This window comes from Marmota monax, unplaced genomic scaffold, assembly GCF_021218885.2.
Source record: "Marmota monax isolate L192 unplaced genomic scaffold, Marmota_monax_Labrador192_F-V1.1 WCK01_AAM20220418_F8-fsc00275, whole genome shotgun sequence".
In the NCBI taxonomy this organism is placed as follows: Eukaryota; Metazoa; Chordata; class Mammalia; order Rodentia; family Sciuridae; genus Marmota; species Marmota monax.
Window position 1 is genome coordinate 1,134,513 of NW_026691942.1, and position 24,284 is coordinate 1,158,796.

Genomic DNA, 24,284 nt, shown 5'->3' on the forward strand with positions numbered 1-24,284 from the left:
AGGGAACATCAAATAGCCAATATAAAAGCCCTCCTATTTTGTTTAAAACAGTTCCAGATTATAAGAGACCAAAGGCACACAGTCCATGCAATGGATGTTCCTGATGAAGCTTGAAGGGAGTCTGTGGACTGTGTCAATATTGGATTCCTCTTTGGGAGGACTGTGTGGTGAGGACCTGCTTCACTTGAAGTATCTGGGACTGCTGTGGTCCCATTAAGTTCCTCCCCTTTCTGTGGTTGGAACTTAATGGGCAGTATGATAAGAGGTGATTATAATCTCGTCTGGTGGCCCACTCCTATAATCCCAGCATCTCAGGAAGCTGAGACAGGAGGATTCCAAGTTTGAGGCTAGCCTCAGAAAGGGCTTGGAATGTAGTGTCCCTGGGTTCAATCCCCAGTACCAAAACAAAGAAACAACCAAAACACCATTGGCAAAACAACAAAATGTAGCTACTAGAAAATGTGTAAGCAAATGGGACTCACCTTCTATTTCAATTGACAGTGCTGTTATAGATACGATTACTGAACGCTTCCCAACTATTCTTGTTTGCACATTTGTCTTCCCCCACAAAATGTTCTTTCTCAGTGAATCTTCCTGGTTAATTATTTATGCTTCAAGATCTAACTGAAATGAAGCCTTTCCTAATGTTATTCTCTTCTTCCAGGCAGAATCACTGCATTTATTTTTTCCAGTGTTGGGGACTGAATCTGGGACTTGATGATCACTGCATTTTATTAGTAGCTCTTACACTTTCACATCATTTAATAGTTGTTTGCATATTTCTGTCTTAACAATTACTAGTTGCTAGAGGTCCAGATAGTGTTGTACTTAGCTATGACTAGCACTCTCTTGATTGCCAGGTCAAGGAGCTTAGTCATCATTTAGTGAATAAATAAAGATAGAAGAAATATTATGTTGTAATCAATTGTCAATGAGCTATTAAAAAATAATTGTTTTAGGTTTCTCTATAGGCCTAGATTGATTTATTCTGCAGATATAACTGATTGTGTAAGAAAGAGGAAATAGCATTTGCAGAGGTCTGTAGATTGGTGCACTTTAACAACTCCAAGTTACTCTGGTGATGAGAGAGTGCGGTAAAGGCAGGGAGCGACACAAGATTTACAGTTTAGATAGCTTTGTCTGCAATGGAGGAGGGGTTGCTAGGGACTGGAGTGGAGAGAAATGAACACATTCATATTCAAGAGATACTTAGGAGGTAGTTTGACAACAGTATGATTGGGGTTGTCATTTCTGTAGCAGGCGGCTGTATTTCCATTCACTCTCATATTCAAGAAACAGCGTGACGCTGGTGAGCGCTCAGGTCGGCTTTGCTGGGGCAGGCTCTGCAGAAGCAGCTTCACCTACATCTCCTTAGCTGCCTTCCTCTCCAGTATAAGGACCAGCGGAAGGGGAAGGCAGGCTCAGCCCAAGTGCGGAAGGCGTGATTTGCCTTAATATCGCCTCCCGGAGAGGCGGGAGCTACCAACTTTGTGCATACCGTGGTCGTAGACTGGTTCCTAACTAGAACTGGAAAACAGCATGCACAGAAAATCCCCAGCTGCAAAACCGCGGCGCTGGCACGACAGTCCTGCTGCGCGGCAGCCTGTGTCCAAGCCCTATTTAAGCTTGCCGAGTATTTGCTCATTTCTCCGGCCTTTGCGCTGTAGAAAGTCTCTTTCTCAATAACCCCGTTCCAAACACTTGATTCCCATCTTAAGGATATACTATTGACATGGCATTGAGCTCAGCGGCGCTGTACCACTGAACCTCATCCCCAACAGTTTTTATTTTGAATCAGGGTCTAAATTGCGTAGGGCCTCGCTAATTTGCTGAGGCTGGCCTCGATCCTTCGCTCCTTCTGCCTCAGCCTTCCCATTCGCTGGAATTACAGGTGTGCGCCCCCCTGACCGGCTGGTATGGGCAAAGCCTTATTCATATGTCAAGTTCTTTAATGACCTCTCGCTCTGTCTCCATAGAAGGCCTCACCAAGGGGACGCCGCGCTTCCGTCCAGAAGAGAACGGCGACCTGTCGAGTCTGCAGCTCAGGCCCTGGATACCGCCCTCTCTGAGCCGCGGGCCGGTTAGCGACCAATCAACCTGCAGGGGATGAGGCGGGGACACGCAGGCGCACTGGGAGCGGCCGCGGTGCACGCTGGGCAGCAATCGCTGGTCCCTTGGTGGCCCTGGCTTGCCGGTTGCTAGGAGTCGGGGACGCCCGCCCGCCGAGAGCTGCAGCTCAGCAGGCCTGGTTTGGGCTGAAAAGAGCGGGCGCCAGCCGGCTGGTCTCCCCCTGGTCGCCCGCGCCTGCCTAGGGCCTAGGATACCGCGGTGCTCGGGTCTACAAGGAGTGATGGAACCTGGGAAGGTCGGTACGCGGCACGTCCTGGCTAGGCGGGAAGGCGCGTCCCTCACTGCGGCCGGGGGCTGCCCGCGCCCGACTCCTTCGACGGAGTCTGAACGACTGGGACCCGCGGAGCCAGGGGGAGACCCCCGCCCAACTCTCCTAGCAGCGTTTCTCTCCTGGCTGCATCGCGGGAGCTAGGAGTGGGCGTGAGGGGTGGGCCGAGAGGCGGTATCCACGACGTGAGGGCGGGGCGAAGGGCGGTATCCAGGGTGTGAGGGCGGGCGGGGGCGGTACCCAGGGGGTGAGGGCGGGGAGAGGGGCGGTGTCTAAGGAGGGAAGGCAGGGGAGGGGCGGTACCCAGGGGGTGAGGGCGGGGAGAGGGGCGGTGTCTAGGGAGGGAAGGCAGGGGAGGGGCGGTACCCAGGGCCTGAGGGCGGGGAGAGGGGCGGTGTCTAAGGAGGGAAGGCCCGGGAGGGGCGGTACCCAGGGCCTGAGGGCGGGGAAAGGGGCGGTGTCTAGGGAGGGAAGGCCCGGGAGGGGCGGTACCCAGGGCCTGAGGGCGGGGAGAGGGGCGGTGTCTAGGGAGGGAAGGCCCGGGAGGGGCGGTACCCAGGGCCTGAGGGCGGGGAGAGGGGCGGTGTCTAGGGAGGGAATGCCCGGGAGGGGCGGTACCCAGGGCCTGAGGGCGGGGAGAGGGGCGGTGTCTAGGGAGGGAAGGCCCGGGAGGGGCGGTACCCAGGGGCCTGAGGGCGGGGAGAGGGGCGGTGTCTAGGGAGGGAAGGGGCGGTACCCAGGGGCCTGAGGGCGGGGAGAGGGGCGGTGTCTAGGGAGGGAAGGCCCGGGAGGGGCGGTACCCAGGGCCTGAGGGCGGGGAGAGGGGCGGTGTCTAGGGAGGGAAGGCAGGGGGGCGGTACCCAGGGGGTGAGGGCGGGGAAAGGGGCGGTGTCTAGGGAGGGAAGGGGCGGTACCCAGGGGTGAGGGCGGGGAGAGGGGCGGTGTCTAGGGAGGGGAGGGGCGGTACTCAGGGCGTGAGGGCGGGGAGAGGGGCGGTGTCTAGGGAGGGAAGGCAGGGTGGGTTAGGGTTAGGGTTAGGGTTAGGCTTCTATATTTACTTGAATGATTCTGGGATGGTTACTTACCATGCCATATTTTCCTAGTTTGTAAAATGGGCACAATAATAGCCATACCACAGAGTGTTTATAGTGATTTAATGAGATATTACATGTAAGAGTGCTTAAAACACTGTCTGCTATTTTATTAACAAATCTCAGTAAACGTAGCTAGTGTTATTGGGTTATTCTTGCTATCTATGAGTACCCACTAAAAGATGAGAAGTTTAGTTTTCCTATATTTCCTCTTACCTTCTCTCTTAGTTTTTGTATTGTTTTCCTATAATAATGTTAAATAATTTGTGTTGTATTAATTCTAGGTAGTATCTTTTAACTTTCCTCTAAGTAAGTTAGGAAGATAAGTCCTAAATTACCCTCCATTTCTCCTTAAACAAAACAATATCCTGACTTTTACATCTTTATAACATTCCCTTTCCATTTCCATAAATTATTATGTTACTTTTCTGTGACTTGTTTATAGGTTGATGCATGATTATGTTAGTAGAATTCACTGCAGACCCAAACAGTGTGACAGGACAGTAGAGAAGATGCAGTCCTGGAGCCCTATACACCTTGTCAAAGAAAACCCACAGGGTCAAATAGATACTCAAAATTTTCTTACATTTAACTAATGTACTGCCATGTAATTCACTTCATATTTGGACTATATGTTTCTTAAATGACCCTTTGATTTTCCATTAGTTTCTCTCTCTCTCTCTCTCTCTGTGTGTGTGTGTGTGAGTGTGTGTTGCCCAGGCTGACTTTGAACTCCTGGGCTCTAGAAATCCTCCTGCTTCAGCCTCCCGAGTAGCTGGGACTATAGGCATGTGCTAGCTTCCATTAGTTTCTAGTTGCCTTCTTTTTGACAAAAAATAGCATATATTATTTGTGGGATTAAAACTTATCACTGTGACTTTAAGCTTATTTTTTAAATTTATTGCAGTGCTGGGGATTGAATCCAGGGCCTTGCACATGCTAGGCAAGTACTTTAACAATGAGCAGCACCCCATGTCCTCTTAAGCTTATTTCAGTCATAGTAACTGAAATTCGATTGGTAAGCTGGAAGTCACAGAATAAAAAAAAAAAAAATTATTTTCCTAAAGCTTGCTGACTTTCTGTTCTCATTGGGATTTATTGTTTCTTGTATGTCTTGGGTAGACCTGAGTTAATATCACTGTTTCTTGAATCCAGTGTCTTCCTCTATTTTGAAATTCTCCCTTTTCAGGGATTGGTAGGAAGAAAACTGTAAGAATGATTTATTGGGGCTGGGGATGTGGCTCAGTGGTAGAGTGCTTGCTTAGCATGCATGAGGCCTTGGGTTCCAACTCTAGCACTCACAAAAACAAACAAAAAACACCCCCCAAAACAACAAAATTATTATCTTTGTTATACTAATATGCATATTTAGGCCAGCATAGAATTCTAGGACCAAAATAATTTCCCAGAATTTTGAAGCATTATACTTTTATCTTCTAGCAACTAGTTTGTTTGGTCAATGAAATATCTTTGCAAGGAACATTTCCTTTTTCTCCAGATGATTAGGATCTTTAATATTCTGAAATTACATGTCAGTTTATCTACTGTAGGTCTTTCTTTTTATCCATTTTGTGTTTCCTTGAGGTTTATTCTGATGCATATTTAATGAACATTTTTAAATTAGTAAAAGCAACAGACCCCAGGGCTGGGTAGTTCCTGGCAGCTAAGGAATTACTATATTCGATTCTCAGTTGCATTAAGGAATTGAGCTCCCTGGTCATTGGAACCTAATTACATAGTTCTTTTTTATTTTTAAATTTAATTAATTAATTGATTGATTTTTGTGGTGCTGGAATTGAACCAAGGCTCCCTACCACTGAGCTACGTCTAGCCTTCTTTGGGGGGGGGGGTGCTTAACCACTGAGCCACATCCTGAGCCCTTTTTATGTTTCATTTAATTTGAGACAGGGTCTCCCTGAGTTGCTTAGGACCTCACTAAGTTGCCGAGGCTGGTTTTAAACTTGTGATCCTCCTGCCTCAACCTCCTGAATTCTGAGATCATAGATGTGTGCCATTGCACCCAGCTAAGCAACCTATTCTTCTGCACCAGTATATTTATTGGTTGATAGCAGAGGGCATTTTAACATATCCAAATAAACATCCAGAAGAAGAGAACATAGGGTCTGGAAGGGTCCCCAGCACAGGAACTTCTGTCCCTACAGAGCTGGGGTGTGCCACTGTCCCAGATGAATGACTTCTGTTCAGCTTCCTGTGAGCCTGCAGGTGTCCACTGTCCAGAAGCTCCCTAAGCCCTGACCTTTTGGCTTTTTTCCCTTAAATTGTAGATGGACTCAATACCTTTATTTTATTTATTTTTTAACGTGGTGCTGAGGATTGAACCCTGTGTCTTCCACATGCGGGGTGAGCGCTCTACCACTGAGCCCCAGCCCCAGCCTACCTTTGGCTTTTTATCAGGGCTCCATTGCATAGTGTTACTGAGGCATGGACACTGGGTATATAGAACACTGAATGAGAAGGGTTGTCTGGTGAAGGGAGAGGAGACCCAGCCAGGCCTTCTGTCCGGATTCTTCTTGGCCTCTGTGTGCAGCCTTCTTTCTTCCATTACTGGACAAGTAGATCAGAGCGTTGCTTGCAGTACAAAGGCAGGGAAGACGAGATGGAATCTAGCTTCCTGTGGCCTGCCTCAGAGCAGAAGGGGCAGGTGAAAGGAGAGCCACAGAAGCCGGAGAAAGACGGCTGCTCGAGCCTGCACCCTCCGAAGCGTCTGAGGTGCTTCAGGAACCAAGGAGAAAAGGCCGAGAATATGCATACCATCCCAGTGATTGGGGAAAGAAATAACTAGGATTGTGGGAGTGCTGAGCTGGGAACCATGGACGCAAACCAACTAACCGACCCACAGAGTGACTTATGGAAATAACGTGGGTTTATCTGCACAGTGACGAAGTCCTGAGCCACAAGAACTGGCGGGAGGAAGTTAAAGCCTCAGGACAGTGCGTTTCACTCCAGGCCCTGTGTCCATGAGCACTGAGGCCACACTGCCCTCACTGCCACCTGGCACCCAGCAGGATCTCTGGCCTTGGCTGCACACCTGGACTGACTCTGCCTGGCTGTGCCTTGAGTGGCTGCTGTCTCAGCCCAGAGCTAGCTGGCATGTCCACTGGCAGCCCGACTATTTGTCCAAGGTCATTCTCCTGGGAGGTGACGCTAGCCAGGGTCCTTCTCCTGATGGAAGCGTTGTGAGGAGAGCTCCCGGGAAGCCCTGTGTTGATAGAGGGGAGCCTAGTCAGTCAGCCCACCTGCTCTGAGGGCCGATGAGGTGGTTTTCACGTTGCTGAGGTCTTGTTGCACAGTTCTCTGGAGCTCTGTTATAAACAGGTTCTGGACAAGTTGGTTGATTATGAAGTCAAACTGTGCGCATTTGTGTGTCTGTTTAGAGAGAAAGGTCGATTGTGTGTATAAAGTAGTTTTATGTGTATATAAGTTGTGTGTAGAGAGGTTTTTTTGTGTGTATAGTGAGGTTTTGTGTGCATAGTGAGGTTTTTTGTGTGTATGTATGTGTAGAGGTGTTTGTAGAGAGGTTTTGTGTTTTGTAGAGAGGTTGTATGTATATGTGTGTATAGAGAGGTTGTGTGTATATACGTGTGTAGAGGTTGTGTGTATGTAGAGAGGTTTTGTGTTTTGTAGAGAGGTTGTATGTATATGTGTGTATAGAGAGGTTGTGTGTATATACGTGTGTAGAGGTTGTGTGTATGTAGAGAGGTTTTGTGTTTTGTAGAGAGGTTGTATGTATATGTGTGTATAGAGAGGTTGTGTGTATATACGTGTGTAGAGGTTGTGTGTATGTAGAGAGGTTTTGTGTTTTGTAGAGAGGTTGTATGTATGTGTGTGTATAGAGAGGTTGTGTGTATATACGTGTGTAGAGGTTGTGTGTATGTAGAGAGGTTTTGAGTGTGAAGAGGGTGTGTGTGTCTGTAGAGGTTTTATGTGTGTGTATAGAGAGGTTGTGTGTGTAGCAGTTACATGTGTAGATTATGTAGAGGTTGTGTGTGTGTGTAGAGGATGTATGTGTGTAGAAAGTTATGTGAATGTGTAGAGATGGTATATGTAGAGGTTGTGTGTATAGAGAGATTGTGCAAAGGTTGTGTGTGTTAGAGGTTTGTGTGTGTAGAGGTTGACTGCGTGTGTGGGCAGGTCTCTTGCACTGGGAGGTGCCTCCTGGGGTGACCGCTCCCCTTCCTTTTCTCTGCCAGGTGCACATGACACTTAATGATAGACGTAAACCTCTCAAAGTCTGATTCTCAGATCTCCTTCACCTGAGTTGAATGGTTTGCTGGCAAGAAGGTTCTGCTGTTGGGCTCTCCTGAAGTGTTTTTTCCCGGGGTCAGGGTTTATTCCTTTTGTGGGAAAATGTTGTTCTTCTGTTCCTTACTTGGTGGACTGGGGAGTAGCTCCACAGCAGGTCCCTTTGCCTACCTGCGTGAGACCCTGGGTTTGATCCTCCAAAGTCTCTTATTTGGTGAGTCAGTTTTAAGCTCCATAGGGCAGGGCCTGAAATGCAGGTCTAGTTGGTCTTTAAAAGATCTCTGCAGAGCAGGGGATGCACACAACATGATTGCAGCCAGTGTGCAGAGATTCAGGGAGTGTGCGTGGCTCATGGGGAGTGGGAGCTCCCGGGAGGAGGGAAGCCTTGTGTCATCCTGTAACCTAACAATCTAAAAAGAAGCAAGAGAAAACCTTCCGGGCTAAGCAGGCTGTTCACTTGATTTTCAAGGGCCCCAAAGCCAGCCAGTCCAGTGCCATCTGTGAGCAAGTAGCTAGTGTCTGGGGTGAAAACTCCAGCTGCTGCTTGGCGCTCTCCTGCCCAAGCAGAGCAGTCTCCCCATGAGCTCTAAAAAGGTCCCCAGGGTCCTGGCCCTCTGGCTTTCTGCCATCCCGGGGTGGGACAAACTGACTGGGAGCTGTCCAGCACCCTCTGTCTTAGGAGCAGGAGCTCCCACCTTCCCCTGTGGGCACGGCACTTAGCTCTTGTTGGAAAATACAAACAAACAATATAGTTTAAACCCACAAAATATTTGATCAGCATTCAACTGCCATTATAACTTGTTTTCTCTTTAATTTTATAATGTGTAATAATTTTTGAAGTAGCCAAAGGAATACATTGTAAAATAATTTTATGGGTAATTTTAGATAGTTAATAACTTTTTAAAATTTATATTTCTGTCTTTTATTTCAGTAGGTTGATGAGTGTTTTTCTGGCAAATGAGAATTAATTACCACTGATTTAAATAGTGTCTGTCATGAAAAAGCTGCTCACTAGAACACATAAAATTAGTAATTTGGAACTTTAAAAAGTCTAACTTTATACTTTTCTTTTTAGAGAAGAACCAAAGATGATACTTGGAAATCAGATGACCTCAGAAAACACCTTTGGGTAATATGTTTTAAGGATTCAAGTTGGGCCATGTGCTGTGGTGGCACACGCCTGTAATCCCAGCCTTTCAGAAGGCTGAGGCAGGAGGATCGTGAGTTCAAAGCCAGCCTCAGCAAAAGTGAGGCACTAAGCAACTCAGTGAGACCCTGTCTCTAAATAAAATACAATCTCCGGTACCCCCCTGCACAAAAAAAAAAAAAAGATTCAAACTAGGGTCCATATGGAGCCTTTATGGGTTTTGTGGACACTCTTGCCTGATTCACAGCCCATACAACTCTGGTTGTATGTGGCTCATTTCAGATGCATTTTTGACTCAAAGTGGAAGCATGTGGCTAATGCCTTTGGAACTGCATCGGGACAGTCCAGGCTGTGGGCTGCCTGTCCTGCTTTTCAGTCCAGCTGACATCTGCACACTCAGGCCATCCTGGGCCAGGCACTCCATGTGCTCCACTGTGTGGTTCTCAGTGCACAGGGCCACCGTGGTGAGGTGGACTGGGGTACAGAGTGAGACTAGGTCCTGCTGCAAGTTGTGCAGTGAAGGTGTGGCTCTGCCTACAGTACAGATGCTTAAAAGGCAGCTCTATCACCTCTTCCTAATCCATGTTGTGTGCCAGCTCTGATTTGCTAACAGATACCAAAGTGTCTGACGTGTGGTTTCTAGTCAGCAGTTACAAAACGAAAATAAATAGGAATCCAGGAGCTTTGTGTTCTAAGTACCACCCCCCCCCCCGCCCCAGTCTTGCTGGAATTAGAAGCAGTTCAATCCAGTGTTTTTTATATATATATTTTAGTTGTAGTTACACACAATATCCTTATGTTATTTATTTATTTTTATATGGTGCTGAGAATCGAACCCAGAGCCTTGCATGGGCCAGGCGAGCGCTCTGCAGCTGAGCTACAACCCCAGCCCCTGAATCCAGTGTTTTTTAAGGGACTCTGATATGAGTATGATTCTCACATTCAAATACTAGGTTAATGGAGGGGCTCAGTGGCACAGCGCTTGCCTGGCATGCGAGAGGCCCTGGGCTCCAGCCAGGGCAGGGGAAGAAAAGTCAATGGAAGTGTGCTGTCCTGGTCAAGATGTCCTTCTCTCTCTTGCTTTAGGCGGCACGATCAGGCAGTCCCAAGGAGGAGAAGAAACACAGAGAAAGGAAGCTGCACAAGGAGTCCGAAGTGGAGCTCTCTGAACACAGGGAGCACAAGTACAGGGACCCCGACTCAGGAAGGACGACCGGGGGAGACCCTCAGCCCTCCAAGGAGAGTCCTCGTGGGGAGCGAGACCGAGAAAAACTCCGAGAGAGGAGGAGAGACACAAAAGACCGGGAGAAAGAAAAACCGAAAGAGAAATGTCGAGAACAAGACACAGAGAAGCCTCACGGCCGAGGAAAAGAGAGAGAAAAGGAGAGAGAAAAGGAGAGAGACAGGAGGGCTAGGAAGGAGGAGCTGAGGCCGAGGGCTGCGCACCACAGCCTCCTGGGCCCAGAGGCTCGGGACCGGCCCCTGGAGAAGGTGCAGAGGAAGACGCGCTCAGGTGCCTCCTGGGTGCTGGGGGGGAGGGGGTGGGGGAGTGGGGGGGTTGCCTGGACAGTTCTTGTGCACTGAGTCCAGAGCTGCTCTAGCACTGAGCCACGTCCCCAGCTATTTTTCTATTTTGAGACAAGGTCTTGCCAAGTTGCTTAGGACCTTCCTAAGTTGCTGAAGCTGGCCTTGAATCTGCAGTCCTCCTGCCTCACCTCCCCAGTTGTTGGGATTACAGGTGTGCACCACCAAGCCCAACTGCCTTTTCCTCTTTAGATATGTTCATTTTCCATTTTGTTTTCTCTTCTAGTTTGCACATGTTTTAGCTTTGAACTTTAAGTTACAGGCTCCTATTGTTTGTGTGAGAGAGACTTTGATTTTTCTTATGCTCATTCAGTCAGTAAAGGAACAGTTAACTTTCTCTTATTTTCTAGAGTTATATTGTTGAGATATATTTTAATTATCCCTTTGTGGATAAAAGGTATTTTTATCAAAAGCTCTTTGATAAAAGTATTCCTCAAACATGTCAGTCTTATTTTAAACAGTATCCAAATGCTACTTGTCTGAGTTTGTTGGAGTTCTAATGTAAGGGTGCATACTTTCCCTCTCAAGTGGAAGTTTCTTTGCTCATCTTTGGTTGTGCAGATAGTCTTTGCTTTTTAGCAAAATTCACTTGAGTCAACTGACATGCAACAGGAGCACATCAGAGAGTGGACAAAGGCTTTCGCCTGGCTGTGCCAGAGCTACAGAGCCAGGACACTGTCCACTGTGTTGGTCATGTGTCATTTCTGCACAGGGCAGCTGTCTGTAGTGGGGCCTACTGGAATATGGATGTGGTGTGGGCGTTTCTGGGGTTCATACATGGGCATTCTGTGGTGTGTGTGCCCTGGTGTGCGTGGTGGGTTAGCTGGGTTGCACTAGTAGCTAGTTTACTGCTCAATACTTCCTTTAAACATTTGGTGTTCTTGATGTTTTCTTTAGGAATGTCTCTTGTTCTCAACAGGGGCTTTTTGCCATTAACTTTGGTTGCTTTTCCTTTCCACACAGCATTGAAGAGAATTGTGCTGAGAAGACCAGTTGTGCAGTTAGACTCCTCACAGTTCCTCTGGTCTCTTTTCTAGGCCCGTCTCCTCATTTCCTTTTCCTCTGTGTCTCCCTCTGGACAGTGTGGCCCCCTTCCCAGTCACCTTTCTGTTGCACTGAGGGATTCAGGCTCGTGGTTTGTTCCTGATGTCCAGGTTTTAGCCCAGTTAGGCCGCTCCTCAAATCCCGGACTTGTGTGTCTGTCTGGGCTGTGCTGTCCAGGAGGTGTCACAAGGCTGACGTGCCCAAACTAGACTATGGGTCCCTCCTCTAGAACCTGCTCCACCTTTCCAGTGGATGGCAATGCTTTCTCCTGGGCCTCAGGTCAGAACACCTGGGAATCTTCTGACTCCACACTTTTCCTTTCAGTCTCTGGGAGAGTCCTGTGGGCTGTGCCTTCGCGGTGTGCCGGAGTCTGACCTGCATGCCTGTGTCACAGACTTCCTGGAGAAGGACCAGTGCTCTGCAGACATTTAGTGCATGAGCTTTGCCTCAATCTCTGAAAATTTGATTTTCCCCTTACCTTTTAAAGTGTTGGCTTTAAAAATTTTTACTTTTTATTTACATGTATTAATTGTACACATGAATAGGATTCAGTGTGCTTTTTGAACATGTATGTATAGTGTGCTGAAGTGTTGATTTTCTTAATTGCAAGCTCAGTGACTTTGTTTGTGCACACTCAGAAGTGAAGCCTGGTTTTCCTTGGTGCATCAGGCATCCCCAGAAACTGGGTGCCTGATGGAGTCCTTCCCACCCCTCCTGCAACTTCTCTCTGGGTCATGCTGGGCCCTAGCTGAACACCCCTCACTTGATAACTGGTACTTTAGCCTCTTGCTGGGGCAGGGCTGCACCTGGCAGTCTTAGCTGTTCTGGGCCCTCCTGCCTCCTTGTCTCTTCTCAGTGGTGGTGGTAGTGGCGGGGGGGGGGGCAAAAGGCTATGGGGCCATGCTCTCTCCTCAGCAGATGCCCAGGGCAGGGGTGTCCTTGGAGCTTCACAGGTGGCTAAGACGACTGGCTTGGTGGGCTGACTTTCCTTCTCTGACCAGGTTCTGCTTTGCCAGGAAGCTCTTCTACTGATGCCCAGAAACCCTGGAGACGTCATGTGCTGGGCTGTTGCCCCTCTAGGATATCAGGGGAACTAGGTGCTGCCAGGTGCTCAGTAACCAACTGGAGAGGGCAGCGTTCTGCCTGCCTCTCAGATTGTGGTTTTAAGTTTAGAACGAGGACTCGCCATTGTGGGGCTTGGGGCATGTGCTGGAGTGGAGGAAGGTCTGGAGTACATGCTGATGAAGGTGTCATGTGCAGTGGAGCCTGTGGTGTGGTGCTGGGTCTTCTGATATGCTGAAGGTTGGGGATACTAAGATGGGTTTTATTTTTTTAGTAAGCAAAGTAAGAATCGAAGAAAAAGAAAGGCGAGATGAAGACTCTGAAAGAGGAGATGAAGATAGAGAAAGAAGATACCGAGAAAGAAAGGTACACAGGGCCCCCGAGAAAGGGCCCCCTGGTGCTCCAGCGGAGGAGCCTGACTTAGAGGCACCCGTGAGAGTCCCTGTCAGGCTGAGGCCAGCCAGCTGCTGATCCCAAGGGCAGCTCCTGATGTTTATTACGTTTAGAAGACACAGATAAATAAAAAGAAAACAAAAACCGTCTACTCCCCACCCAGAGATAATTACTGATAATATTTAAATATGTATCTGACCAGTTTGTACACATGAATGCATAGGTAATATGTAAACTTTTTTCTTAAGTTAGATTTTTACTAAGTTTTATAGATCATTTGAACTTGACATATCTTGGGCGTTTTCTTAAGTCATCATATTTCTGATATTTTAATGGACACGTTTTAATGATATAGATGCATCGGTTCTGCTATTTTTGGACATGGAGATTGCTTCTGAATTTTTTTGTTGTTAAGACATCCATGGGGTGAACTTTTTACATTTATTCATAATTATTTTCTTATGGTTAATTTCTGGAAATGAAGGTGTTGGATCAAAGTAAATGTAAACCCCATTTGCTTTACACAAAAGTCATGATTATTTGAATCACCACAGTGCAATTCCCCCATGTCCTGGGCAGCAACGGGCCTCATCATTTTTTTTTTTTTTTTTAATATTTATTTTTTAGTTTTAGGTGAATACAATATCTTTATTTTGGTGCTGAGGATCGAACCCAGTGCCTCATGGGTGCTAAGCAAGCACTCTACCACTTGAGCCACAACCCTAGCCCCTGGGCATCATCATTTTTAATCTTTGTTAATTTGATTCAGAAGAAATTGAATTTCTGAAGATTTTCTTTTTTTTAATATATATATTTAGTTGTAGATGGACACAACATCTTGATTTTACTTATTTATCTCTATGTGGTGCTGAGGATTGAACCCAGTGCCTCACACATACAAGGCAAGCACTCTACCACTGAGCTACACCACCAACCCTGAACATTTTCCTTTTAAAAAAAAAGTTTTATTTTTAATTGGCACATAGTAGTTGTGCATATTTATAGGGTGCAGTGTGACCTTGTAACACACGTACAGTGTGTAATGATCATTGCAGTTCATTGGCGTATCCATCCCCTCAGACTTTGCTTTTTTGCATTAGAGACATTGGAAATCCACTGTGCTGGCTGTTTTGAAATACTCAATTAGCTGCTGTCAGCAGCAAGTGCCCTTCTGTGCATGGAGCAGAAGTCTTCCTGTATCCCACTGCACCCTCTGGGAGTCTTGAAAAGAGTTTACTGCCCTCTTGGCAAGTTACACCTGTTGCCCTTGTTACTTTCTTGTGGCATGGCTAACTTTTAAAGTCTAATGTGCCAGTCCTCTGTGTTGCTGTTGGTTGTCTAGAATTGATTGACCTGTGGGATCTTTATTTTTATAAGTCAGTGCAAATCATGAAGTAGGCAGGTCTGCCCTCACCATCCCTCTTGCTGCTGCAGCACCCAGCCCTTCCCTGACTCCAGCTTCTGTGAGTACCACGTCAATCTTCAGTTCCCGCTGAGTTTGTTCTGGTGAATGAATGGTGACAGTGATCTAACCTGTCCACTGAGGAGCTGGCCAGACACCTGCCTTTCTTATCCTGGCAAAGGCCAGTGGGGTGGACCAGAGTCTGGGAGAACAGAGCAAAGGAGAAGAAAGAGACTGTTGGGTCCCCAGGAGGGGTGAGGGACTGTAGGGAATCACGTGGTGAGGAGGGATCCTAGATGGAGAGTCCAGAGGCCCCTGCTTGGGGTGAGGCTGGGGACATGTGTGCTGTGGGGTCTGTAGGTCTGTGGACGGTGCCCCCAGAATGGAGTCTGAGCCAAAGGCTGGGTCATAATAACCTGGTACACATTCTGGTGAGTGTCATCCATCTTTCCTGGGCACCCACGGTGGCTTTGGGGACCTGGGGATGACTGCAGGATGGCCCCATTTTCAAGACTCTTCGTCTGGTTGCACCATTAGTGTGAGGGATGTGACCCTGCACTGAAGAGAGGAAGCATCCTGCCGTGGTGCTCACTGAGGGGCTCCTGGGTGGCACAGAGGCTTTCTGGGAGGGGCCCATAGGGCCTAGATTCTGAGTGCTGCTTTTGCTTTGCTGATTGTGTCACTGAGACCTTTAACTTATAGAAATAAGTTTTGGAGATTCTCGTCCCTGATTGACTGGTCCTATTGTCTTGGGTCTGTGTCAAGGCAGAGCATCAAGTAGGAGCACATAATGGACTAAGCCCACTCGCCACAGACCAGGGAATAGAGAGAGAGGAAGAGACTGGGGTCCCAGAGCCTCTACTGGGAGAATGCCCCAGTGAACCAAGGACTTCCCCCTAGGCCCCTTCTTCTAAAGGTCCACAGCACCTCCCAGTAGTGCCACCCTGGAGACCAAGCCTTAACACAGAAGCCTGTGGGCACATTTAGCACCCAAGCCATCATACTAGGGAGCTGGACACTGCTTTCCATATCAGGGTGAGGACAGTGGACCTCTGCACCTCTGTTACCTGTGGGTTCAGAGGCCAGCCGTGTGGAGTAGTGGAGCATTTTCTTTCTAGAGGTAGCAGATTGCCCTGGGGAGATACGTGCTGTGATGAGTGGTGATGGAGCAGAGGGGCAAGGGTGGCTCTGAGTTCCCCGCTGTTCACCTCCGTGTAAAGGCAGGGCCACTGTCCTCGCTCATGTGCGTCTCCCTGTTGCGCTTCCCAGTTGCAGTATGGGGACAGCAAAGACAACCCTCTCAAGTACTGGCTTTATAAGGAGGGTGGTGAAAGAAGGCACAGGAAGCCACGGGAAGCAGATCGAGAGAGGAAACACCGAGAAAAAAGCAGCACACGGGAGAAAAAAGAAAGACATTCAAAAGAAAAGAGCAGCGCGTTCTCTGACAAAGAAGGGGAAGAAAGACATAAAGAGAAACCACACAAAGAAGCCTTTCATTTTGACGAGAGGCACCGAAGCAGCATGGATAAAAAAGAGAGACTGTGGAAAGAAGAGCACAGGAAAAGGGAGTCCAAGGTATGATCTTGGTGCTCGGTGGGGTCCCCAGTCGTCCGAGTCCGTGTGAGTGGCGGCTCTGGAGGAAGTCGGACCTGTCACGGGGATGCCTGAGAGTGGGCTTGGAGAAGTGTGGCTAATTGTGTACTGCTCTATTTTGCCTTTTAGGAATCATGAATGCAAGTCTTTCGATTATGGTATCAGAATACTTTGGCCAGATTTGGAAATCTATTGTGAAAGTTTAAATTTAACATTCAAAAGGAAGCTGGCAGCTGGGTATGGTGGTGTACCCTGTGATCCCAACCACTGGGAGGCCAAGGAAGGAGAGTCACAGGTTCAAGGCCAGCCTCAGCAACTTGGTGAGGCCCTAGGCAATTTAACAAGAAGACCCTATCTCAAAATAAAAAACAAAAAGGGCTGGGGATGTGGCTTAATGACTAGGCATCCCTGGGTTCAATTCCCAGCACCAAAAACAGAAAAAAAAAAGCTGATATTTTTAAGGCAAAAAAGAAGTGAATAATTATGAAGCAGTTATTGTCAACCAGAATCGGTGGTATAAATCTGCTAAAAACCAAGACAGATGAAACTATAAAGCAAGCACTGGGTTCCTTCCATGTATGAGAGCTTCACCTCTGCAGTTGCTCACTGTTTCCCTAGACACACCTTGGTCCCACCTCTTCTTACGTGTGTGCTCTCTTCCTGCAGAGTCTGAAGCAGATGGGATTCAGTTGTCATGTTTCTTTCTTTTTTTTTTTTTAGTTGTAGGTGGACACAGTACCTTTATTTCACCTATTTGTAGGTGATGCCTCATGTATGCTAGGTGAGCGAGCGTGCTACTGCTGAGCCGCAAGCCCACCCCTGGATTGTCATGTTTCTTGGTGTGCATCTGGTCAGGAAGCCCAGGTGGTACCGAGCCGGGGGAACACTCCAACCCTCTGAGCCACGGTGGGGTAGCTGAGGGCCTGGATTGGAACCAGGAGCGTCTGAGCGGGACGCATTTGTGGTAGGGATGGCCTTCAGCTGGTCAGCCCTTAGTACTGCTGTGTCACACGTCAGTCCCCGGCCTGCGTTGCCCTCACCCAAGGCCTTCCTCCCTGTGCGAGCTCCACAGCCCTCCTTGTGGATCAGAACACTGGTCCTGCTCCCCACGCTCTGAGAGAGCACTGTTTACCTGTGCGGTGCCTAAAGCCCATGCCTTCCCTACCCCCCCCCCCCGTCACCCCTCTAAGCCCCTTGCCAGAAAGCCAAGTGGGGCAGCTGCTGAGGCATAGCCTCAGGACAGCTTGCAGTCTGTGTTTAAAAGCTCTTTCCCTGGATCACAACTTTTATTGTTTCCCCCGACATTTTATTATGAATGTATTTATACATATAGCAAAGCTGACAGAATCTGACAGAGAATGCCCACATACCCATGTTAGATTCCAGCACAGACTTTGTTTTTTGAACTTGCGTACTGTTCATGCCCTAATAAGTTATTTGAAATGACTGCTTGGCTGGTGTTTATTTAATTCTGCCCCAGAAACACCTTTCTGGATATGTCTTAATACGTGTATTTGGCTTTTATAAAGGTGGGTGCAGAAGTGGTCCATTAGGAACATTATTCTGCATTTTTACTAAATCACTGCCTTTAAAAGTAGTTCCAGTTGGGCTTGGTGGTGCACGCCTCTAACCCCAGCATCTTAGGAGGCTGAGGCAGGAGGGTTGCAAGTTCAAAGCCAGCCTCAGCAACTTAATGAAAGCCCTAAGCAACTTAGTGAGGCCCCTGTCTCAAAATAAAAAATAAAAAGGGCTGGGGATGTGGCTCAGTGGTTAAGTGCTTCTGGGTTCAATCCCTGGTACCAAAAAAAAAAAAAAAAATCCCTAAAAAACAACAAAAAAAACCTAGATCCAGATGTTTCCGATGACTGACAAACTTCCTTTTTTAGACTGTAGTAGAGTTGCTGCTGTGTGACCGGCCTTGTTCTAGGCACTGAGATTACAGCTGTGAACCGTAATGTGGTGGTGAGGCTTGAACCCAGTGCTTCTGTTCTCTAATTAGAGAACCCGTGGGATGAGCACATGTGCAGTTTGACATCAGGGGTGGTACTGAGCATTTATAATCAATGTTTTTCTTTGTGGAGACTTGCAGGTACTCAGAAGATGCTTTTTAACCTTGTTTCTGTTAGAGTAGTATTTTGTGTCCTAGGGGCATTCTGAGTAACTGTACCTGGATAACAGATATAAGTCAGAACTGTTCCCAAGAGTGTGTTCTCCTTGGTCACTGCTCTCTTCCCGTTGATGGCGGTGTTTTTCAGTGCTGGGAATTGAACCCAAGGCATGTGCGGTATCACGGAGCTTCATACATGCCATCCCTTTTTTTCTGAAATGTTTATTTTGAGACAGGGTTCTCTAATTTGCCCAAACTGGCCTTGAACTTGTGATTCTCCTGCAAGGACTCCCAACTAGTAGGGATTACAGGCGTGCCCCACCACACCTCGCCCTGTATAATTTTTTGTCCATTATTTTAATTAAATCATGTGTCTTTTATCGTAAACATTATACAGTTATCAATTAGAGATGTGGTGTGGTTAAGCTGATGAATGTGACAAGTGTTTTCCTAAAGTCCTAAAGTCATTAGCCTCTTCTGGGACCCTATCTGCTGTGCTTTTATTCTTTTGAAGGTCAGATCATGCTCCTTTCTGCTCTTGGTAGTAGCGGCTTTGACCATCCGTTGTAAGTTTCTGTTTCTAGTCCAGAACTACAGAGCCCTAGTCCTGAGGGACCAGGTGGCAAGGCCACAGGAGTTGGACAGTGAATTGCTGAGCCCTGTCCAGCTCTGCCTGTGAGGCCACCAGGGTCAGCAGTGTGGTCCTCCTCTGGGTGTCATAGAAGTGGAGGTAGTGGAGGTTGAAGCACCTGCCATCACTGGCCTTGGGACCTCTCACCTGGCCCCAGGTGCAGTACTGGCTGGCAATAGTCCAGGTCAGGACCCTCTAGCACTGCTCCTGTCTGTCCACCCCCAGGCTTAATTGTTCTAATCCAGTTGGTCAGTTTCCTCCTCTTCCTCCTGCTGTCTGCCCAGTTGCAGGTCTCGCCGTGTTCCTGTTGAGCTCTACACATCGCATTCTTTTCCCTGCCTCTGTTCCGTAGACTATGACAGACTGTTCTGTTAAATGTGTAATTATATTATCATTAAATTTTTTTAATATTTATTTTTTAGTTGTAACTAGACACAATATCTTTATTTTATGTGTTGCTGAGGATCGAACCCAGGCCCTCGTACATGCTAGGTGAAGGCTCTACCTCTGAGCCACAGCCTCAGCCCCTATATTATTATTAATTTTAGAAATATTTTTAAATACAGAAAAGCATAAAAAAATACGAATTACCCTGTTTGGTGTGTGAGCCCTAACCGCCTGTTCCTGAGCATGGATGGGCTGCAGTCACGCGGCTCCTTTCTCTTTGTTGTGGGAAACACTTAATACAGGAATATAGGTTTTTTCATATTTTTTATTGGCGCGTTATAGTTGTCCCTAGTGGTGGGACTTGTCATTATGTGTTTGTTTATTTCTCCACACAATATAAAAATATAATTGGCCAGTATCCTTCCCAGAATTCCCTCTTCCCTCTCCTCCTGCCACCCCCTGGCCTGCAGATCTCCCTTTGATTATTCATGAGATTCCTCTTCTTTTCCTTTTTCCTCTCTAGCTTCCACATATGAGAGAAGGCATATGACCTGTGGCCTTCTAAGTTTGGCTTATTTTGCTTAATGTGGTGTTCCCATCCGTTTTCCTGCAGATGACATGATTTAGTTTTCTTATGGCTGAGTCAAACTCCACTGTGTGTATACTGCACATTTTCCTTATCCATCTGTTGATGGACACCTCGGCTGGTTCCGTGGTTTGGCTTTTGTGAATTGTGCTGCCGTAAACATTGGTATGCATGTGTCACTGGAGTATGACTTTAATTCTTTAGGCTAAACACCGGGGAATGGGTCGAGGTGGGTCAGATGGTGCTCCCATGCCTGGTCTTTTGAAGAACCTCCACACTGATTTCCATGTGGCCGTACTAATTTACAATCCCACAACAGTGGAAAAGTGATCCCTTTCCCCCACATCCTCTTCCCATTTGTTGTCTAATGTGGGGTGCCGTCTACGACCCGTGCAGACAGCTAACTAAAGTCACCTGAGGAAAAGTCCCAAGGCATCAGAATAAAACACAGACACCCAGTTTACCTTTAAATCAAGCTCCAGGTGGGTTCCTCTGCCCTCGGCCTCAAGCTCCCCAGATGGGAGAGTGAGGAATCACACGAGAGGCTGGCGAGAGAGAAAGCCGAGCACGTTCTGAATGGACTTTTATTAGGGGACTCTAAATTCTTAGAAATTTCCATCCAATGAAGGTGAAGCCGGGCGGGGTCACAAGGACAGGTGAGGTAATTGGATCCTTGGGGATATGGGAAAGCACACCCATGCACAGAGACACAGTGGCTCAACCCTAAAGATTGGGGCTATCATCTGGTTACCTAGGCAACCAGATCACAGAGTGACCGAGGAAGCCACAGCAATGAGAAGAGGAGAGGAACGCAGTCACGTGCTAGTTTGGCCTCCCACAATGGGGGTAGTTAGTGATCATCTAAAGGGGCTGCAGTGTAGCTCAGTGGTGGAGCACTTGTCTGGCACACAGGAGACCCTGGGTCCAATCCCCAGCATTGCAAACACAACAAAACCAAGAAGGGAATAGCCTGTGGTCCCAGGTACCGGGGAGCCTGAGGCAGTAGGATCCCAACTTCAAGTTCAACCTAGGCAACTTAATGAAACTCTTTCTCAAAATTAAAAAAAAAAAAAATGTAAAGTACTGGAGATGTAGAGCACGCCTGGGTTGAGTCATCAGTACTGCAAAATAAAAACCCAAATCCAAACCGTCTGATGTTCCGTATGTGGTCAGAAGCTCATCTGTTCAACAAGGCGCCTAACACTGAATCCTAAGATCATGAACATACTTGCTATTATGAATTATTCTGTGATGAGCAAGTTGAAATCTCACTACAGTCTTTGGTTGCTTTCCAGTTTAAGCGTAAGTGCTGCTGAAGCAAGCACTCTGTGCCTATTCTCTGACAGTTTTCTTAGAGGTCCAAGCAAGCCTGGTATTGTTGACTCTTTTGAAGCTTTTGTACAGGTTGCCTGTGCTTCCCAAGGACCATTCCCAGGGCTCTTGCCTTCCTTCACTCCAGGGGCGCCCTTCCCCCAGCTGCCTCCTCCTGCGTGTTGCGCTTCAGACGAGGCTCTTTCCAAATATCCACTGTGTATATTGATTTATAATCTTAGAGTTTCAGTTTTATTTCAAAATATTCATTTAATTCGAGAGAAGGTTGCTTAAATTTTCGTGTGTGCTGTGCTGGGGATTGAACTGAGGACCTTGTGCAGGCTAGGCAGATGCTGTACCACTGGGCCACACCCCTCCCCTTCACAGTTTCATTCTGTGGGTAGTGGATCTGTGGAATAGGCATAGTCTGTTTGCCTCAGAATTCACAGTTTTAAGTAGTCTGAGGAACTTGTCAGATTAATTGGTACATACTATGTTACTTATGTGAAATGGATGGCCTTCTCACTTTCACTTACTGAGCTGACGTATAATCACCTTGTCCAATACACTGTCTTAAAATTTGCCTGCATTAGTTTTCTAATTTACTCAAAATAGCTAGTAAATAGTCATTTTGAAATAAGTTCCAAGGAGGGTTTGAGTGTGTGCTTGTGTTATGGGGGTGGTCACACGCCATGCACGGTGACGTGGCTCTTAATGGGTGTGCACTCTTCCTCTCTTGACAGAATGGTGAACCCAGAAGCCGAGGAACAAGTCTGAGAAGAGATGGGACTGGCAACCAGTAAGGAGATGTATATTGACTGTCAAGTGAGAAGCAGTTCTCATGGAATGCTTTAAAATGAGTTTTTCTTATTAGATTTAATTACACCTGGTAAATTGGAATAAATTATAGTTAAACTTTACTTTCTCTAGATTTAACCCCTCCGAATCATATTTTAGGCATACTAAGGGAGCCTGGACATAACTTGCTATAGTCATATTTTGATTTTTTAAGTATTTACTCATATAAATTTTTTTTCTTTATTCTGTTTTCTGTTTTTTTAGTGTTGGGGATGGAACTGAGGAGTGCTTTACCACTGAACTGTACCCTCAGTCCTTTTTTTTTTTTTTAAATTTAGTTGTCAATGGATCTTTTATTTATATGTGGTGCTGGGGATCGAACTTAGGGCCTCACATATGCCAGGCAAACGCTCTACCACTGAGCCACTACTCCAGCCCCCCTCCGTCTTTTTGTATTTTTTGTTTTGAGGCAAGTCTTGCTAAGTTGCCCATCCTGGCATGAAACTTTGCAGTCCTCCTGCCTCAGCCTCCCAAGTCTCTGGGATTACTGGCATGCACCACCACACCCAGCTGCTCAAGTCTGGTGTTGAGTTGGTGTGAATCTGCATTGTAAAAACTAAGAATCAGTTTAAAATCTGATTCATTTTAGGCCCTGGCTAACATTATAAAATATCATTAAAAATTAGGCCAGGTGTGGTGGTGCATGCCTGTAATCCCAGCAGCCTGGGAGGCTGAGGCAGGAGGACTGCAAGTTCAAAGCCAGCCTCAGTAACTTAGTGAGGCCCAAAGCAACTTAGCAACACCTTGTCTCAAAATAAGCATAAAAAGGAAAGGGCTGGTGATCTGACTCAGTGGGTAAGTACACCTGGGTTCAATCCCTATCCCCCCTCCCCCCCCCAAAAGTAAAATATTTTATTATAAACATTTAATGTGGAAATATAAATATTGTTATATTACACATAAAATAATTTTCAGGACTGACTGAAAATTATAGAAAGTTTCAAGATTTGTAAAGGATATAAATTTGCATACACAAGTTTGTTAAAATGCGGAGATTCTGCATCTGCTGAGGTGTTTTCTAGCTGGAGCTGCTGCTGACATAGTGAAATGTGAGAGGATGGGAGCCTGCATGGTGCCCGCCCACAGCTCTCCCCGGTGGTGACTGGGGCCTTCTCTGGGACGCAGCGGCTTCAGGGTCTGGGTGCCCTCCTCTCACAGCCTGTTTGATGGGTTGCGCTTTCTTTCCAGGCATTTGGAGAGTGCAGCGAGGAGCAGTGGAAGGGAGAGGGATTCGCGGGGGAAGGTAAGACCCTCAGCACCACCGGGGTGTGCGCACAGTCAGCTGCTGTCCACGTGTGGTTCCCCCAGAATGCAAGAAGCAACAGCCCATGAGTGTGAGGGGAACCGTTCCCAGGAGAGGCTGTGGGAGCAGCTGTTTGGCTGCTGTGACTAAAGGACCCAGCAGCCCAGCTGTAAAGGAGGAAGAGTTTATCTGGGGCTCATGTTTCAGAGGTGTCAGTCCGTGGGCAGCCGGCTCTGTTCCTCAGAACTCGAGGTGAGGCAGGCCAACCTGGTGGAGAGTGTGGCAGAGGGAGAGTCTCCACTGTGCAGATTCAGTATAGACCGCCAAGCCACTCCTCCCAGTCCCCGCTTCAGTCACCACCCAGGAAATCCCACCAGTGATGGGGTTAAGGCTCTCACAACCCAGTGGTTTCTCCTCTGAACCTTCTTGCGACTTCTCACGTCAGCTTTTGTCTCAGGCCCGTTCTGCCAGACCTGAGCGTGGCGCTTACTTGTGCCTGTCAGGCGTGGTGGGCCGGCCGCAAGGAAGGGAAGGCCCGAGGTGAGGGGTCAGGCAGTCCCATCCTGAAGCATGCTTGCTCACCGTGCCCTTTGTCGGGTCTCACCGTTCCTCTGGACAGCAGAGCAGGGATGCATGCCATTTAACGGGAAATGTGCACTCTCCCCTGCTGGCATCCGCGGTCCTGGTGAGGCCGTCTTGCTTGTGCAATGGGAGACGGTGGCTGGGTTGTGTCCACACTCGGGCACCAGAGCCTCGCTCATCTTGGGAGCAGGGAGGCCTGCACGGCCCCCTGCAGGAGGAGGGAGTGCGAGCCTTCGGAGCACTGTGCTGCAGGAGACTGCCGGAGAGCGGCGGACCTCAGCAGAGCATCGCCCTTGCGTGGTCCAGGCACCGTGCGTGGTGAGGCTCAGACGAGGGGCTGATATTTCTCAGAAATAGAGGTGAAGCCGGGCGGAGGGGGATGTGTGGGGAGATAGCCAGTGCCTCACTAGAGGGTCCTTCTTGCTGCCCAGGAGGGTGTAAGCCACCAGAGAAGGTCAGTCAGAAACAATTAGTGGAGAACAAAAGACACAGAGTCAGACTTATAACTGTGAAGCAGAGCGCCTGATAGACCCACTCCACACAGGAGCTGGAGCTGGACATTAAGAAATGGCTCCCATGGTCTATTTAAGGGGGTACCTCAA

General features: G+C 47.7%; 1 protein-coding gene and 1 non-coding gene across 6 annotated transcripts in view; both read left to right on the top strand.

Annotated features, from left to right (window-relative positions):
• The first annotated feature begins 2,141 nt into the window (after positions 1-2,141).
• Dync2i1 (dynein 2 intermediate chain 1) overlaps positions 2,142-24,284 on the top strand; it is a 65,488-nt gene continuing 43,345 nt past the window's right edge. For 2 of the 5 annotated variants that reach the window (XM_046440470.2, XM_046439797.2), the window contains exons 1-7: positions 2,143-2,365; positions 8,828-8,881; positions 9,986-10,412; positions 12,864-12,955; positions 15,654-15,959; positions 21,743-21,798; positions 23,046-23,100. In XM_046440470.2, coding sequence (XP_046296426.1) covers positions 2,351-2,365; positions 8,828-8,881; positions 9,986-10,412; positions 12,864-12,955; positions 15,654-15,959; positions 21,743-21,798; positions 23,046-23,100 — 1,005 coding nt within the window. In that variant the 5' untranslated portion in view covers positions 2,143-2,350. Of the gene's footprint in view, positions 2,366-8,827; positions 8,882-9,985; positions 10,413-12,863; positions 12,956-15,653; positions 15,960-16,106; positions 16,298-21,742; positions 21,799-23,045; positions 23,101-24,284 lie in introns of those variants that run through there. The other 3 variants (XM_046440595.2, XM_046440398.1, XM_046440680.2) reach the window with 3 other exon arrangements.
• Trnaa-ggc (transfer RNA alanine (anticodon GGC)) lies at positions 20,560-20,631 on the top strand. The gene has a single exon. It is a non-coding gene; the product is annotated as a tRNA-Ala (tRNA).